The following is a 16,446-nucleotide window of genomic DNA, read 5'->3' on the forward strand; positions in this document are numbered from 1 at the left end:
CATCACTGACAAGACAAAACTAAATAAAGTGGATCCTAGTCTACCAGGAAATAATGTTGAGTTTGAAGGCCTTTGTGTGAAAATATATAAATAACCTAATGCTGATCTAGATATGCAGGCCATTAGATTGTCTTAAATAGGTGTTAGTGCTGGACATCATATAGAAAGGGAGAAAATTAGAGCAAAGTGCAGCTATTATTGACAGTTTGTCATTACCTTACATCCTGACAATGACAAACTGTCATTAATAGCTGTCAAGGTGATTAATAATTCACACCAAATGTTAACATTAAGTGCCGTTGTACGCACTACGCAGCCTTAAAAATAAATTATGAATACGCAGCTACAATTCACTGCAGAATGGTGCTTGAAAAACAACGTGCTGGCGTTTCAGTTGAAAGAAATAACCGAGTGGGCGTGAAGTGGGTAAGTTGAGAAAATGTCCGGGCTTTCTGGGAATTTCAAGGGGAGGAACCCAGGCACCCGCTAGAAGTGCGAAACAATGCAAAGACGGAAAAGGGTTAATGTTGCCTTCAAAATAAAAGCGTTTTGTGAAATCTGTTGTTAAAATCATTAAATAAGTATATTTCATGAAATAGCCTCAAACGCAAAATGTTTATATGCTCAGTAAAAAAAGTTATGAGATACAAAGTCAAAGTTGTGATCTGGTTAAAATGTCTTTTACTTTTATTAATACTTTTCACTAATATCTCCAAATTGTGTTGACCTGGTGAGTCTTCAATTTGATTTAATGTCCTGAGTTTTACTCATGTTGTTTTGATGTAGTAGTTCAGAAATTCTATTATATTGCAAGAAGGGACAGTGATATACATAATAAAAGTCTACACATGGTAAAACTAAAATGCTAGAATTTGCCAAAATGACATTTGTTCGAGGGTCCTTGGCCAAGGTTTAACAAAAGGCTTCCTAAAGTACTCCATAGTAAAACCTAAACTTGGCATGTCGTTTAAAATGCTTATTTGAATACGTCATTATTGGCTTAAACAGTAGAAGGCCAAATCAATAATTTTGACATTATATCTCATTTGAATAATAATAATAATAAATGTTATTTGTAAAGCACCTTTCATTGCTAAAAGCAATCCAAACGTGCTACAAGAGGCATTAAATACATTCTTAAAAACACAAGTTTAATTTTAGTTTGATTTGTATCTACTAACTCAAAATCATTTGACCCAGTAAGTTGCAATTTTGCCTTACCATCTAACTTATATTTGTGGAGGTAATGGCTCATAATTAACTGACATTTTGAGTAGTCTAACTGTGTTTCTGCAACCATAAGATTGATTAGGTAAGTTGTTATTATGGAGCAGTATGACGTTTCTGACTTACTGTCATAATTTAGATTTAGATTCTGTTTTGCTTTATTTTTGTGTTTTTTTTGGAAGCTAGATCATTTACAGAAGACCTATACCAATACGCCTGCTTTTCGATAACTAAGTGAATACATGATGCAGTATTATAAAAATTGTAATCCAAAACAAATAAACATCATAACAATAATTTTTAAATCTCTCACTCATAATGACTTGTTCATTTTATTTTGTAGGTTTAACCGGAACTGTGTGTTCCTCGTGCCGGGTACAGCTTCACAGCGGGGTCGGAGCGGGACTCCGGAGTCCGGATAACACAGCTGACAGTTGGTAAAACTGGGCTAGGTTAGTTGTCTGAACACTTTCACACTGTAGTTCATTTATCGATCGTCATATATTCCCAGTTCAACACTCCGAGAGGGCAGATTCTTTATGAATCTAACAAAGAGACTCTGCCGTCACCATGCTGAACACATCCACACTTTGCCTTTGTTTGTTGACTGTGTTGGGAACTGTTTTCTTGGGAACTTGCTCATCGGAGGCTAACCTTAAAGGTTTCGGTAAGTAACGTTACCTACCTCACCCTACTCCGACATTTTGCTTTCATTTCTGTGTCCTTTTTCTTAATTGCAAAGCCGTTTCTGCCTCTCAGTTGTTCGGCTCTGCATGATATTAAGTTCGTCCACAGAAGCGCGACAATGAGTCCGAGGACAATAGCGTCAAACCTGCCGCAGTCACACGGCACACACAAAACACAGAATTTAGTTCAGGACTTGGTTAGAAGTTTGAATTTGTTCCCATCCCCCAGTTAGTTTTAAGATGGTCATATTTTGACAGGTCAAGCAAATTGCATACTCATCCCCCCCTCCCCATAGTAGCTCTGTGGGAGTCATGTGTAGTCTATCATGTCGGCTGAGATACAGTTTACAGTGTGTCTTTATGCTCCATATTGAGCTGTTATTACCCATATTCACCCAGGTTATTATATACCCCTATTTACTGTTAATTGTTTTATTGATTCAAGTGACTTTGGATTACCCAAGCAAACGATGTTTTTTATTTTCATTTTCGTTTTTACGTGTCGTATCTTATTCTGATATAAATATACAGAGGGTGGGTCTATGTGGCGCAACTGTAAAGCTTTCTTTTGTTTCATCTGAACGGCTCACTGCATGTTTTAAATGTGAGATAAAACAGATTTAATGAAAACAACTACACCTAAATATGTAGGTTATCTGTATATTACATTCCAAATTGGAATTGGCCTTAAAACATGACCTTCAAGTGTGAGTTTTTAATATAGTGCCCATATGTTTAAGTCAATTATTTCCACTGTTTTACATATAGTTAAATCCTCAGATTGATGGGCAGTTTCTCCATAGATTTTACTTTGTTGACAAATGCAGGCCAGCCATCATTGTTAACCTGCAGACATTTCCTTAGGGTGGTTCTAACATTTATTTTATTTGATGATGTCCACCAACTTCTATTACAAATACTCTTTATAATCTCTTTGGCAAGACAATCTCTTCACAATTTAAAGGAAGCAAAAGACAATAAAGGAAATAATAAAATTGCCATTAGTTGTGTGGTCTCCCCTCCTTACTGCTAAATGTTCGAAAATCCTCCTAAAATAAATTATTTCAATATACTTAATTGTAACTGCTGTTTTTTTAAAATTTGTATTATGGATCTCAGTATGTGATTGTGTCCTGATGGCCTTACACGATCACAATAATGCACCGATCACTATAGACTGGAAAACCAATACCCTCTGCATCTTCATGGTAACAAAATCTGTCTGATCTCAAACTGTAATGTTCTCAATTTCTTTCCCATCACCGCAGATGAGGATGCTTTCTCCATCCAGCACTCAGATGGCTGTCTGGACACAGTTGCTCCTAAACAATTGAGTCTCGCCTCCTGTGACCCAAAGAGCAAGTCCCAGCGCTGGAAGTGGGGTTCAGGTCATCGGCTGTTCCACTTAGACTCGTCCCTCTGCTTAGCGTTCAACGTGAGCTCCAAGTCGCTGTACCTGGACGACTGTGGCTCCAACATCCTGCTGTGGTGGCGCTGCCTGGATGGGGCTGTTTACACCGTTTATCAGATGGGCCTGGCGGTCAGCGGCGGGAAAGTGGTAGCCAAACGGGACGCTAATGACAGTTGGGTAAGGGGAGGATCCCAGGACAACATCTGCCAGAAGCCGTACCGTGGTGAGTGCTGGTTATTTTGTCCCATCTGAGAGAGAAGATGCTTACAGACTATAGATCTGCTTAAGTGCTTCTTGCTGTCCATAATGGAGCTCTGACTGAGTTATCATCTGAGAGGTGAATGTTGTGTTGAAGGCAGTTTGTGTTGAATGTGAAACTCCATTACATTTTATCAGAATCCACTTCCTCATATGAACCTTGTGATATGTTACAGCTTTTAATGACTGATTGAGCTTTTACTGACTGGTTGAGTCACATCAAACAGGTTCTTGTGCATTTTAATTAGCGTTCCTGTCAATTTGTACTACTTTATGCTCTGTAACAAAATGGGTGTGTCAAATTCTAGGTTAAGGAACACGAATTCTTCTGAAACCGAGAGTGACTCTGTGTTGTTTGAATATTTGGGTACTTTCTTTTGCAGTGCTTTATGATATAAATATACGGTGGGTGTAAGTGGAACAACTTTAAAGCTTCCTTTTGCTTTTGTTTCGTCTGAACTGCTCACTGCATGTTTAAATGTGAGATAAAACAGATTTAATAAAAACAACTACACTTAATGTAGGCTATCTGTATATTACATTCCAAATGATCATACAGGTGACGTTTGAGGGGTAATCATTTTATATTTTTGAAAACTGCACATTTTTACTATCAATGGTAGTTAACTGACTTTGATAGAATTGCTGAATTTTAAGTGACAGCTATAATAATATACAAATAATTATAGTTTTTTTTTATTATATAGTTTTTTGTTAAAATATTAAAGCTGATGTCTGCATCAAGAACTGAAAAAAACTCACAAGCAGATTTCTTTGTTTTTGAAAATATCACTTACAGTATTTAGATGTACACTAATTTCTGAGGACCCAGAATATGAGTATGATAACAAGTGGCGCATGCTCTTTATAACTAAACCTTAATACTGGGGGGGGGGGAAATGGACTAGCATTGACGATGCATGAAAGAGACGATTCTCATTTCCTATTATTAGAACTCGTTGTGTGTGCAACGAGACACAAAGCTTCCCCTTAACACACTGTCCTGTCATGTTTTAGTTTTTTCTTAGAAATTACACCCATACCAGAGGCGAGAAACTAGTGGTTGACTTTGCTCTTTGCTCCCCTCTCTCTCTCTCTGTGCAGTTGTCCACACCACCGATGGGAATTCTGCCGGCTCTCCCTGTGACTTCCCCTTCAGACACAACGGCAGCTGGCATCACGGCTGCCTCCCAGATGCAGATTCCCCCGGACTGTCCTGGTGTGCAACCTCATCGGACTATGACCTCCAAAAAAAGAGGGGACACTGTCTAATACCTGGCATGTTTTTTTATATTTAATATATATTTCACAATTGTTGGCCTTTTTACTAGACATTGACGAGTCGACAGAGAAAGTCAACAGTACTTAGATCCTCACATTGACACCCTCACTGTCTCTTTGACCCTGCAGAGACGGGTTGCCAGACCTTGTTTGCCGGACCGGAAGGGGATTCCTGCTATGAGTTTGTTTCCAGTGTGGCAGTGAGCTGGCACGAGGCTCTGGATTCATGTCGCAGTCAAGGAGCTGATCTGCTCAGTGTGTCTGAGCCCAATGACCTCCACTCCAAGACCCGTAAGAGTGATACGCTGCTCAGTGCTTCTTCTTCACCTTCATCATCTTTTCTTTGTCCACTTACAAGCTGAACAAATTCAGAAACTCAAAATAGTCAAAGCAATTGGCTCGTAATGAAACGCTCTGATATGAGAGGAATGCTCGCCCACAGATTTAGTAAAAAATATAAAAGATAACCTCCAAGCTGTCTGGGCTACAAACTACCTTACTACGCTTATATATATATCTACTGGCCTCGATCTGTCGAAGATGAGACATTATATTTATGGTTTCATTGATATTGTTTCATTTTGAAGGCAACCCCTCCCCCATCTGTTTGTCTATTTTAGGAAACAAAACAGAAAGAGTAAAATAGATCTAAATATTTTTTATTCAAACTAAACAGGTTCAAGATTAGCGATGATATGAGTTATAAAATGTATTGTTATTATTGCTAAATATCAAATTATCTCAGTGAATAGTCTTTCATTACAGTATTTCTTTACAGTACATCATGTTTTCCAAAAATAAGGTTAAATCTCTTTACCCACGTGTTTGTGTGACTTGAGTTTTCTTTTCTCTTTTATCTTCTGTTCACTGTCTCACTCATCCGCTGAGAACAATTTAGGTTGGTTGAATGTTTTAAACAGTGTTGTAGGCTGAAGGATACATTTGAGTCATTAGTCATGTAGACTGTACTAGCTGTTTCTTTTGTTTAAGATCATCCAACATATCTCATGTTCTTAAGATAAAGCCCTTAACTGTTTTTAGAGAGCAGCAGCAGTTGGAAGCAGCATGCTCCATTTCGCTGTTGACTTGTTTCAGGAAGTTGAAAACCACATGAAAGTTAAACCACAGCCAAACTAGTTCCCTTTATCAGGCTGTCTATCCTGAAGCTACATTATAACTCTGTGCAACCAAGTTTATTAAAAAATCCATCAACAAGTGTCAGTTTTATGTTCTTGTTTGGCTTGTTAGCTGTATGTACTTTTCTTCTCAACAATCATCAGACCGTATGATCATGATTAATTTTGTCTAAGTAGACTAATCATTGTTTATGTAAAAATGTCTTTCCCTTTGTGCTGTGTGGTTGCATTGTTCAGTTTTGAACGGCCTCGACAGAATGCCTGAGAGGATGTGGATCGGCCTGCACCGGTTAGACACGTCTCACGGCTGGCAGTGGTCCGATGGTTCCCCTCTCTCCACCCTGCGCTGGGAAACAGGTGAAGCTGGAAATGTCTATTTTTTCTCTAAATAAATGTCATGTAACCACAGCGATCTAAGATGTGCAAAATGAATAAAGAACGGATATAAAGGTCAACAGTCCTGCAAACAAGAACAGATGTAGCAACTTAACTTGTGGATATTACACCCTGCATCGTGTTGTGATGTGCTGCTGCCGATGTCCTTCTATAAACTGAGACTTGGTGTCAGTCAGTGAAACAAAGGGGCCTGTGTTGTAAAGAAGCTCGTTGTGCCTGTTTTTTGGGCGCAGTGTGGCATTGGGATTGTTACTGTTGCTGAATAACTCATTAATAGTACTGAATGGAAGGCTTTATAAGGCCCTCTAGCTATTGTAATATGTTAGTGTTTTCTTGTCAAAGGGAAGATGTTGTTCTTACACTGCAGTGTGAACCTGAAGGCTACGGTAGCCAGCTGGTCTTCTGCTGATACGAGCTCATTGTGGTTGAAACTTACAACGTGTCAGCTTCTCAACAAGCAGCACTGTGTGTGGCAGTTATTGTGACATTTAGTTTTTTTTAATTCCACATCTCTTTGTGAAACACTTTGGTTTAAATAAGCAAGATACCCAGATGTAAATGCATCTCCTGGGATTTTATTTGTATTCATTGTATGTGTGACTGTGTTTTCACAGGAATGCCGTACCTCCCCATCATTCGTGATTATGACTGCGGAGTCCTGAACTCTAAACAGAATTACGAATCTGAGTCGTGCAACCAACAACTACCATACATTTGCAAGAAGAGTTTCAACACATCTAGCACGGAAACCACAGGTGATTAAGCTGCCAGACGCACTCTCTGTCTCTTCTGAATCATATAAGTATTATTAGGAGTCTACAATCATGCTAGTTGCTCTTCAAGGCTGTACTAAATGCATGCTGATAATGCTAATGTTGATATGTTAGGCAGATGTTATGTTCACCACCTTAGTAACCCAAAGTGCAGCTGATATCATTATGTCTGTTTTTCCTCGCAATCCGTCCAATAGTTCAATACAAATGTAATTCAAAGCCATAAAATGTCAACTTCATGAACCATCCAATAGTTATTTGACTATTATACTGTCCAATACAACAGGGCCACTGTGTCAGATGCAGAAGTTCCATGCAGCTTGTAGCTATAATTCATCCAACATCACCAAAGTGGGTTTGTCCCCACATTCCCTGGAAGGTTAAGGGCAACATTGATATGAATACTTTAGGCAATGCTGTTGTTTTGCTTCTCCTTTTTATTTTGTAATTGCGGTTGGCAATCAGCATATCAGGTGCAAAAAGCCTCCTGTATTTTTGCTCACTTTATATAGTGTCAGTGCTGCATTTTCTCTCTTTTACATTCCATTATATGTGCCTGTGACCGCATGTTTGCAATAGCTCTGTGACTCTTTTGTCTCCTTTGATCCAAATTTGTGATTTCTGGAGACAACATCGACCTGACTTCCCCTAACAGCCTCTATCTGTCTCGCTCCCTCTCTACAGGCTCTTTTGATTACAGTGAAACAGAGTGTGCAGAAGGTTGGGTCCCGTGGAATGGCTGGTGTTACAAGTTATTAAAGGATAACCCTCGCAACTTTACCGATGCCCAGATGCACTGCAACCACACTGAGGGGGGAGGCTCTCTGGCCAGCTTCCACTCCATTGACAGCAAAGAGATGATCAGCACTAATTTCAACGCAGGTACATTTAAACAAAATTCTCTATGGCTGGCTTTACACCCACGGCCCTATCAGAAACGTGGCTATCAGAAACATTGCACGACGTGTTTTGGAAGTGATATGGTCTTTGTTTACATTAGCAAGCATCGCTAACACTCAGAGCTAACGCTGTACTGGAGAGAGTATGTGTAAAAATGATGCGGGTTTACTCGTCTTGGGGTAAACCCATGAGAGTAAAAGCATTTGAGCTCCATACTGTTCCAGAAATAATCCTTGATGTGGTTTTGAACATGATATGGCGTTTAATCGCAGCAGCATTTAGCTGAGTATCTGGGTAGAATACTCCTGCATAAGCTTTTTTTTCAATTATGGACCCAGAATCAGCACTTTAGTAACAGGGCTGACATAGAGGGGTATGAGGCATGGCTAGAATGGGTGATCTGTTTGTTATTTTGAGCAAAACACTTCATATACATGTTTTTTTATATATTTGTATATATCTGAGACCTATAATACATGCCTAAAAATAGAATAATAGGAGACCTTTTAATGTTGCGATGTTTGCATCAGGTGACCAGATGTTGGATGTGTGGATCGGTCTGGTCGGTGCCGGCATGAACCCCACTGTGTTCAAGTGGATTGACCTGGCCCCCGTCACATTCACATACTGGGACCAGAACCAACCAGTCCAGCCCAGTGTGGATACCAGCTGTGTCTTCTACTCTGGACAGGTGTGTGTGTGTGTGTGTGTGTGTGTGTGTGTGTGTGTGTGTGTGTGTGTGTGTGTGTGTGTGTGTGTGTGTGTGTGTGTGTGTGTGTGTGTGTGTGTGTGTGTGTGTGTGTGTGTAGTAGTACGTAGTACGTAGTATAGTACTATACGTAGTAGTAGTAGTAGTAGTAGTAGTAGTTGTGTGTGTGTGTGTGTGTGTGTGTGTGTGTGTGTGTGTGTGTGTGTGTGTGTGTGTGTGTGTGTGTGTGTGTGTGTGTGTGTGTGTGTGAGGCCTGCAACATGAAATGAGTGTGTGTGCTCCACAGGCTCATGGTTGGCGGGTCGGGGACTGCACACAGAGGCTACCTTTTATGTGTCAGAAGAAAGGGATATTCAACGAATCAGCGAAACAGACCGGATGTCCCGAGGATGTGAGTATTGTCTAAATGACTTGATGTCCCAAGAGAAGTACATTTTTTTTGTTTTTGCTTGAAGGTAAATCTTTTGTTCATTTATATTGGGGGTGTTGCAGTATTTTATTTATGGTAAAAAAAATTGAAATATTGATATCATAATACTATTACATATACAGGTATAACATATAAATCAACCAGCACTCCTGAAAACATAGGTAACAGACATGATCATAGTAATAGATGTTCTGTATCCCTCGCTAAACTTCTATAAATTAAGTGTGATTAATTTGCCAAAAAGAGACAAACAGATATTAAAAAAAAGTTAAAAGTAAAACATTTCACTGATTGCCTTGTTTTGTAAAGATATAGCAATAATATTGTTATCTTGGCCACGATAATGCTTTGAGGAAAATCTGATATCTGGACAGCCCTAATTCATAACCATGATGTTTGCAAGTGATATCTTTACTTCCACACATGAACATCTTGCAATTTAGGTGCAAATAATAATGAAGTCATGGAAAAGTATGGTGTGGCCATCAAAACGTTTATTTTAAGGATTACTTGCTGTCATTATAATATGACAAATAGTCTGTTTTTGAGTTATAAAGAGGCTATAGATCAATCTGTATCAGCAGCTATTGCCTGAACGTAAAGAATGTGTTAAAGCAAAAACAAAACTATCATGGTTGACTATTGATGTTAATTATTACACTCCCACCACCAGGACTGGATGTGAATAAGAACTTGGACTTTGCATGAAAATGTTGTGCTTGTAAATTAAATGTAGCTGAAGTCTTACTCCTGTCACCTGTCCCCAGGGTTGGAGTAGACACGGAAACTCCTGTTATCAAGTGAACACCAAACAGGTGTCTTTCAAAGATCGCTGCAACGTCACTATAAACAACAGGTAAGAGTTCAGCTGGTAACTCTACTGCCTGATCAAAAATATGCTTCAGTTTACTTTCCAGTATTCTCATGTTTGTCTTCTCTTTCCAGGTTTGAGCAGGCCTTTATCAGCCGTCTACTTGGAGAGCACATCACCAAGGATCCTCCGTTTTTCTGGATTGGGCTGCAGGACATTAAGAACTCAGGAGAGTACCAGTGGATGGGTCAGAATGAGTCCACGGGGGTCGTCACATACACCAACTGGGGCTGGTTCCAACCAGGTTGGTAAAACTCGCTTATGCTTCTCTTGGTACATACTACATACATAGCACAAGACTGGAGGACAAGCCCTGGTTTAACAGAATAATGTTTATTTTATTTATTCAACAGAATGTATTAATTGAAACTTAAAGGGTTTAGACTTTAACACCAGCACTTACAATAGTTTGGCTTAGTTGAAGCAAATATTCCTGCATTATTCTTGTTGTTCTGAGTTTTTATTTTTTTTATTGCACTTATTGTAAATCACTTTGGATAAAAGCGTCAGCAACATTTAAATGTCTTATCAACAGAGGTATTTTCCATTTGCCTGCCCCCTCTCTCACCTTGACATTACACACAGAAGCTTTCCTCCATATTATCCTGCATATAGACATAATATTACTAAGTGTCGCTTTTGAGAGTCACATCAAATGTAACTTCTCACATTAGTGATTGCATAGTGAATCAAGTTGAAAACAAAGCAGATAAAGACACTCATGAGTCAATTCTTGGTGTGTGAGACTCATGGCTAATGATGTTATTATGTGCTGCATTTCAATTTGGATCCCTCAAAAATATGGAGGTTCAGATTTACTCATACAAAAAAAAACTTTTATCATTCTCTTTTTCACGTGCAGTATATTAAGTGTAGGTATGTGAATGTCTGCTGTCTCCAAAGCAGGGGTCTGCAGCCATTTTGATATGAAGTGCCATTACAAAACAAAATTGTTGTCAGCGTGCCGACGATCGTGAATTATCACGAGGGGGGGGGGGTGGGTTGAGGAGCTTGACGCTTGTGAACTGTCAACAGGAGGGCGGGGGAAGCCTCGCTGCGGGGAAGCAGTGTGTGGACCTGTCAGCGCAACTTATATGATGCCGAATTTAACAAACACATTTAGATAATTGGTTTAAACGGCATAATAACAAGGACGGTCGTCCGTTCTGTGATTATCCAGGTCACACATGTTATGATATTAGGGTCATGCAGAGTGAGAGAAGATCGCTGTCCCTTTAAGAGAGAGAGAGAGAAGGGTGTGGCGTTTGTGGTAGAGCGACAGTGAAGTAACGTGTATGTTTCTGGAAGTGAAACGAGGCAGCAGAAAAACAGAGGTCTGTGATGTATTTTGTGAAACAGAAGAACAGCTAAATAAATGCAACGGCCTCCCAAGAAGAGCTCGTCTCTCTCCAGGCATTTAAGCTAAAGTGGGTTATTGAACCTGAAGCTTGTTGCTTCTGCCCTCCTCGACTACGGTCTGGGAGCCGACAGGAAAGTTCAACACACAGATGGCCGGTCCGCCCCTTTGTAGCATATTATTTAGGTGAGAGATGAGCAGATCGCCACTGGGCTTTCAACTAAATACACACACCAGCCACGCAAAAACTGCGGCATTTGTACAGCTCCTTATGGGTACTGCAATTAGTGAAGTGCTTTCCTCCGTGGTGAAACGATCAGCACTGCGCCACGGAGGAAAGCGGCAGAAAGTCGCCTGGAGATAAAGAGAGCGGGGCTGCGTTGCGTGCATGGCTTCCTTCTGCAGGTAACGGGGAGACGCGCCCTGGCGGCGGTCTCGTTCCGAAAATAAAATTTAAATATTTTGCACCCTTATTCCACTTATTCCTAGTGTGCCACTGGTTACGGTGCCGCGTGCCAGGGGTTGCTGACCCCTGCTCTAAAGGTTAACTTGCATTAGGACAACAGGCCCACAATTAAATGAGCTAAAATATGCATTATTTAGAAATCTTAATCCAGCAGTCAAGTGCTTTGATGGTATATTTTCAAAAATACATGCAATTCATATGGTCAGGAATGAACTATATTAGCAATATTACACACTTGATTTAACTTTCTGTGTAATTCAGATCGGCATGGAGGCTGTGCAGTGATTTCAACTGAAAAACCGCTGGGCAAGTGGAGGGTGATGAACTGTACCAACTTTAAAGCCGGCAGCATCTGTAGAAGAGACCTCAGTCCTCCTCCAGCACCAGAACCAGAGCCAGAACCAAACCCCAATGCAACGTGTGCTAATGGATGGATCCCCACACGAAACAGTAAACACTGCTACAAGGTGTGTGTACTGTCACAGTTCATGTGTGTTCACGCAAACATTTTATGCATCAATATCTGTTTAAATATTTGCTGATGTGAAAAAAAGGTTGTGTTAAACCTTGTGATAAAATCCCTCAAGTGATGTAATTTCAGTCAGTGTTGTTTTAAAATGTACAAAGTAAGTAATCCTGCTCCTGTCTCTGCTCAAGCCTAGCAGCTCGAGGCAACATTAGCTGCTACTAGCACAATTCACCTTGGGGTTGCCTTGTGGGTAATGTAGTCAGCAGGTTATGACAAGACAGAAGAAGACTATATTTCTGACTCTAATGTTTCTAAATCTATTATTTTTTTTCATTGGGAACAGATTGTTGTATTCAGTTGATCATATCGTTTACAAAGTACATTTCGAGTATGTTCTGCTTTTTCATTGGACAAATCTCAACAATTATCTGCCTTGTGTTTTTCCCATGGTTTTCTTATCGTAAACATTGTAACTACACTCTAAATCACACGAGCGGATTGTTCAATTGGCTTTTTTTACAATCCGGTCTGTCACTTTACTGGCACTGTTTTAGTAGCTGTTGTAAATATTTGTTTAACCTTGTCAGGTGTTTCATGAGGAGAGGCTGAGCAGGAAGCGCTCCTGGGAGGAGGCTCACAGGTTCTGTGAGGCCCTGGGAGCCCACCTGCCCAGCTTCACAAACAACGACGAGATGAGGGCCCTGCACAGCATCATGAGGGACAGCATCAGGTATACACACACTCCTTGATTCCATCACTTTAAGCATTCATGTATTTTTCATTGGTTGTTTTTCAGAACATTGTGACATAAACACATCAGAAGTAATTGTTGCCTTAAAGGGGACCTATCATGCAAAATGAACTTTTGATCTCTGTTTTTCATAAATATGTGTCCCCGGTGTGTCGGGGAACTCACAAAGTGTCAGAAAACAAAACCCTCTCTCTTTTCCTCCGTACCCAAATCTCTAAAAACGGGGGTGCAACAGAGCTGATCCAGATTTGCATCCGATATGACGTAATATCGGAAATGTGGACCCACGGCACTATCAGAAAGTTGCTATCAGAAACAATGCCCGACGTGTTTTGGACGTAACATGGTCTTTGTTTACATTAGCAAGCATCGCTAACACTCAGAGCTAACGCAGTACTGGAGAGAGTATGTGTAAAAAAGCAGGAAATAACAAAAGGAACTCACCTTGTAGTAAACCCGCAAGAGAAAAAGCATTTGAGCTGCTCAAATGCTTTTTCTCTTGCGGGTTTACTACAAGGTGAGTTCCTTTTGTTATTTCCTGCTTTTTTACACATACTCTCTCCAGTACTGCGTTAGCTCTNGTCCAAAACACGTCTCATTGTCTCTGACAGCAACGTTTCTGATTGGCCCGTGGGTGTAAAGCCCGTCCACATTTCAGATATTACATCATATCGGACGCAAATCTGGATCAGCTCCGTTGTTCCCCCGTTTTTAGAGATTTGGGTACGGAGGAAAAGAGAGAGGGTTTTATTTTCTGACACTGCGTGAGTCTCCTGACACATCGGGGACACACCGGGGACACATATTTATATATAAAAGACATTAAAAAGTGCATTTTGCATGATAGGAGACCTTTATAAACTAACAGACGGACTCCATGTTGTTTGAACTCACGGCAGCTGGCAGGGGGGCTGATGGGGGCTTTGCAGTAAAAAGAGACTCCGCTCTCCGTCGGCCTTTTGTATTTCTGACGCCCTCCTCTCACTCTGTCCATCCGAACACCTGAAACACAGAGGGGGGGGGAGGTTACCTTTCAGCTTCATCAGCTTCATCTGCTTCCTCCTTTCCTCTCTCCACAGCTTTTAAAGGTTTTCTACCGGACAGAAACACCACGATCTGAATCTCTGCAGCCGAATGAAATATAAAATCACTACAAATCAGCTATAACTTTTCTTGGCTACAAAAAGTATCTCTCTTACGACGTTAGGTCTTTGCTGTAATTCCTTTTTTGTCTAGAATGTTTGAAAATTGTTTCGTCACTTTATGGTCAATGTGCATCTCTTGTTGTCACTCCTCCTAACGCTTTGATTCCCTGAAGTCTTGATGTCTTTGAGGACATTTTGAGTTGTATTTGTACAACTCAAAATGTCCTACTTAGTCCTTTAATGTCTCTGTTGTATTTTTGTATCCCTTTCTGTCTCTTTGTAGTTGTTTTGTGTTCATTAAGAATCATTTAATGCCTCTTGGTAGTCATGTTGTTTCTCTTTGAAGTTGTTTTGTGTCTATGTTGTTGTTTTGTGTCTCTTTATAGTCCTGTTCTGTCTTGGTATATTTGTTTTGTGTCTCTTAGAAGTTGTTTTCTGTCTATTGTAGTCATTTTCTGTCTCTTTATAGTAATTGAATGCCTCCTTTTAGTTGCTTCGTCTCAGCAAGCGTTGAAACTGAGCCCTCTCACTCCTATCAGACTCTTGACGTCGCTGCAAAGGCTCATGGGAGTTGAACGTACCCTCCCTCATCATGCCGGCCTGCAGACACTTCTGGAAGCGGCACGCCTGACACGCCTTCCTGCGGCGCTTCGTGATCTCACACTCGCTCGCCAACGGGCAACTGTACTCAATTTTACCTAGTCAAAAACAAACAGGAAGTCAAACGACATCACATCCTCTCTCCGTGACACAGCTGACAACACAACGTTTTCATCATAACTTCAACAAGTGCACTGAAAAACTGTAAACGTTGACTTTAATAAGGTTTTATGTCAACTGATTTCACATCATCAACAGCACACCAGTAAGATGTGAGGGTCTCGTCTACTAGGAACATATGAAAGGTTTTCATATTTCAAAATACCAATAGTTATACATGTGTGTCTTTGTTTTCGCAGAGACTGGCTGCTTTAAGGCGATATTTGAGTGGTGCATTGAACCCGTCATTTGTATTAAATGAAGCATGATCACATCCCGAGAAAACACATGCATCTGCAGAGGAAGTACATGCTTCGGGTACATCTTTTCATTTAGAGGAACAGCTCGAGGTATGATACACGGTTATACAACATGTTCCTTGTTCTAATCCTGCTGACATTAACCAACAACAACAACACTATAATAGAATGTCTTGAAGTAAAAAGTACAAATGTTCCCTCTGAGAAGAAGTAGAAAGTAGAAAAGGAGTGACCTCAATTTAAGTTCTCAGAGTCGTTAATCTGTACCGCCTCTTTGCTCGCATGCATGTGTTTAAACCAGGGGTCGGCAACCCCTGGCACGCGGCACCGTAACCAGTGGCACACTAGGAATAAGTGGAATAAGTGTGCAATAATATTTAAATTGTATTTTCGGATCCTGAACGAGACCGCCGCCAGAGCGCGTCTACCTGCAGAAGGAAGCCATGCACGCAACGCAGCCCCGCTGACTTTCTGCCGCTTTTCTCCGTGGTGCAGTGCTGATCGTTTCACCACAGAGGAAAGCACTTCACAAATTGCAGTACCCATAAGGAGCTGTACAAATGCCGCAGTTTTTGCGTGGCTGTGTATTTAGTTGAAAGCCCAGTGGCGATCTGCTCATCGAAATAATATGCTACAAAGGGGCGGACTGGCCATCTGTGTGTTGAACTTTCCTGTCGGCTCCCAGACCGTAGTCGAGGAGGGCAGAAGCAACAAGCGGTTCAATAACCCACTTTAGCTTAAATGCCTGGAGAGAGGCGAGCTCTTCTTGGGAGGCCGTTGCATTTATTTAGCTGTTCTTCTGTTTCACAAAATACATCACAGACCTCTGTTTTTCTGCTTCCTCGTTTCACTTCCAGAAACATACACACGTTCCCTCACTGTCGCTCTACCATCCACACACACACATGCACAAGCCACACCTCTCTCTCTCTCTCTCTCTTAAAGGGACAGCGATCTCATCTCACTCTGCATGACCCTAATATCAGAACATGTGTGTTCTGGAGAATCACAAAACGGACGATTGTCCTGATTATTATGCCGTTTAAACCAATTATTTAAATTAGGTAAATGTGTAAGTTTCATTGACAGGTCCACACACTGCTTCCCCGCAGCGAGGCTCCCCCCGCCCCCCGGCTGATAGTTCACGAGCGTCAAGCTCCT

At 40.8% G+C, this 16,446-nt stretch overlaps 1 protein-coding gene across 1 annotated transcript in view; it reads left to right on the plus strand.

Annotated features, from left to right (window-relative positions):
* Positions 1-1,630: 1,630 nt before the first annotated feature.
* ly75 (lymphocyte antigen 75) overlaps positions 1,631-16,446 on the plus strand; it is a 35,193-nt gene continuing 20,377 nt past the window's right edge. Inside the window, exons 1-13 of the mRNA XM_010796470.1 lie at positions 1,631-1,894; positions 3,182-3,547; positions 4,687-4,860; positions 4,993-5,154; positions 6,237-6,356; positions 7,010-7,150; positions 7,853-8,050; positions 8,599-8,759; positions 9,064-9,168; positions 9,975-10,063; positions 10,153-10,322; positions 12,163-12,368; positions 12,958-13,100. Coding sequence (XP_010794772.1) covers positions 1,798-1,894; positions 3,182-3,547; positions 4,687-4,860; positions 4,993-5,154; positions 6,237-6,356; positions 7,010-7,150; positions 7,853-8,050; positions 8,599-8,759; positions 9,064-9,168; positions 9,975-10,063; positions 10,153-10,322; positions 12,163-12,368; positions 12,958-13,100 — 2,132 coding nt within the window. The 5' untranslated portion in view covers positions 1,631-1,797. The remainder of the gene's footprint in view (positions 1,895-3,181; positions 3,548-4,686; positions 4,861-4,992; positions 5,155-6,236; positions 6,357-7,009; positions 7,151-7,852; positions 8,051-8,598; positions 8,760-9,063; positions 9,169-9,974; positions 10,064-10,152; positions 10,323-12,162; positions 12,369-12,957; positions 13,101-16,446) is intronic.

This window comes from Notothenia coriiceps, unplaced genomic scaffold (genome assembly GCF_000735185.1).
Source record: "Notothenia coriiceps isolate Sejong01 unplaced genomic scaffold, NC01 NC01_scaffold00037250, whole genome shotgun sequence".
Lineage (NCBI taxonomy): Eukaryota > Metazoa > Chordata > Actinopteri > Perciformes > Nototheniidae > Notothenia > Notothenia coriiceps.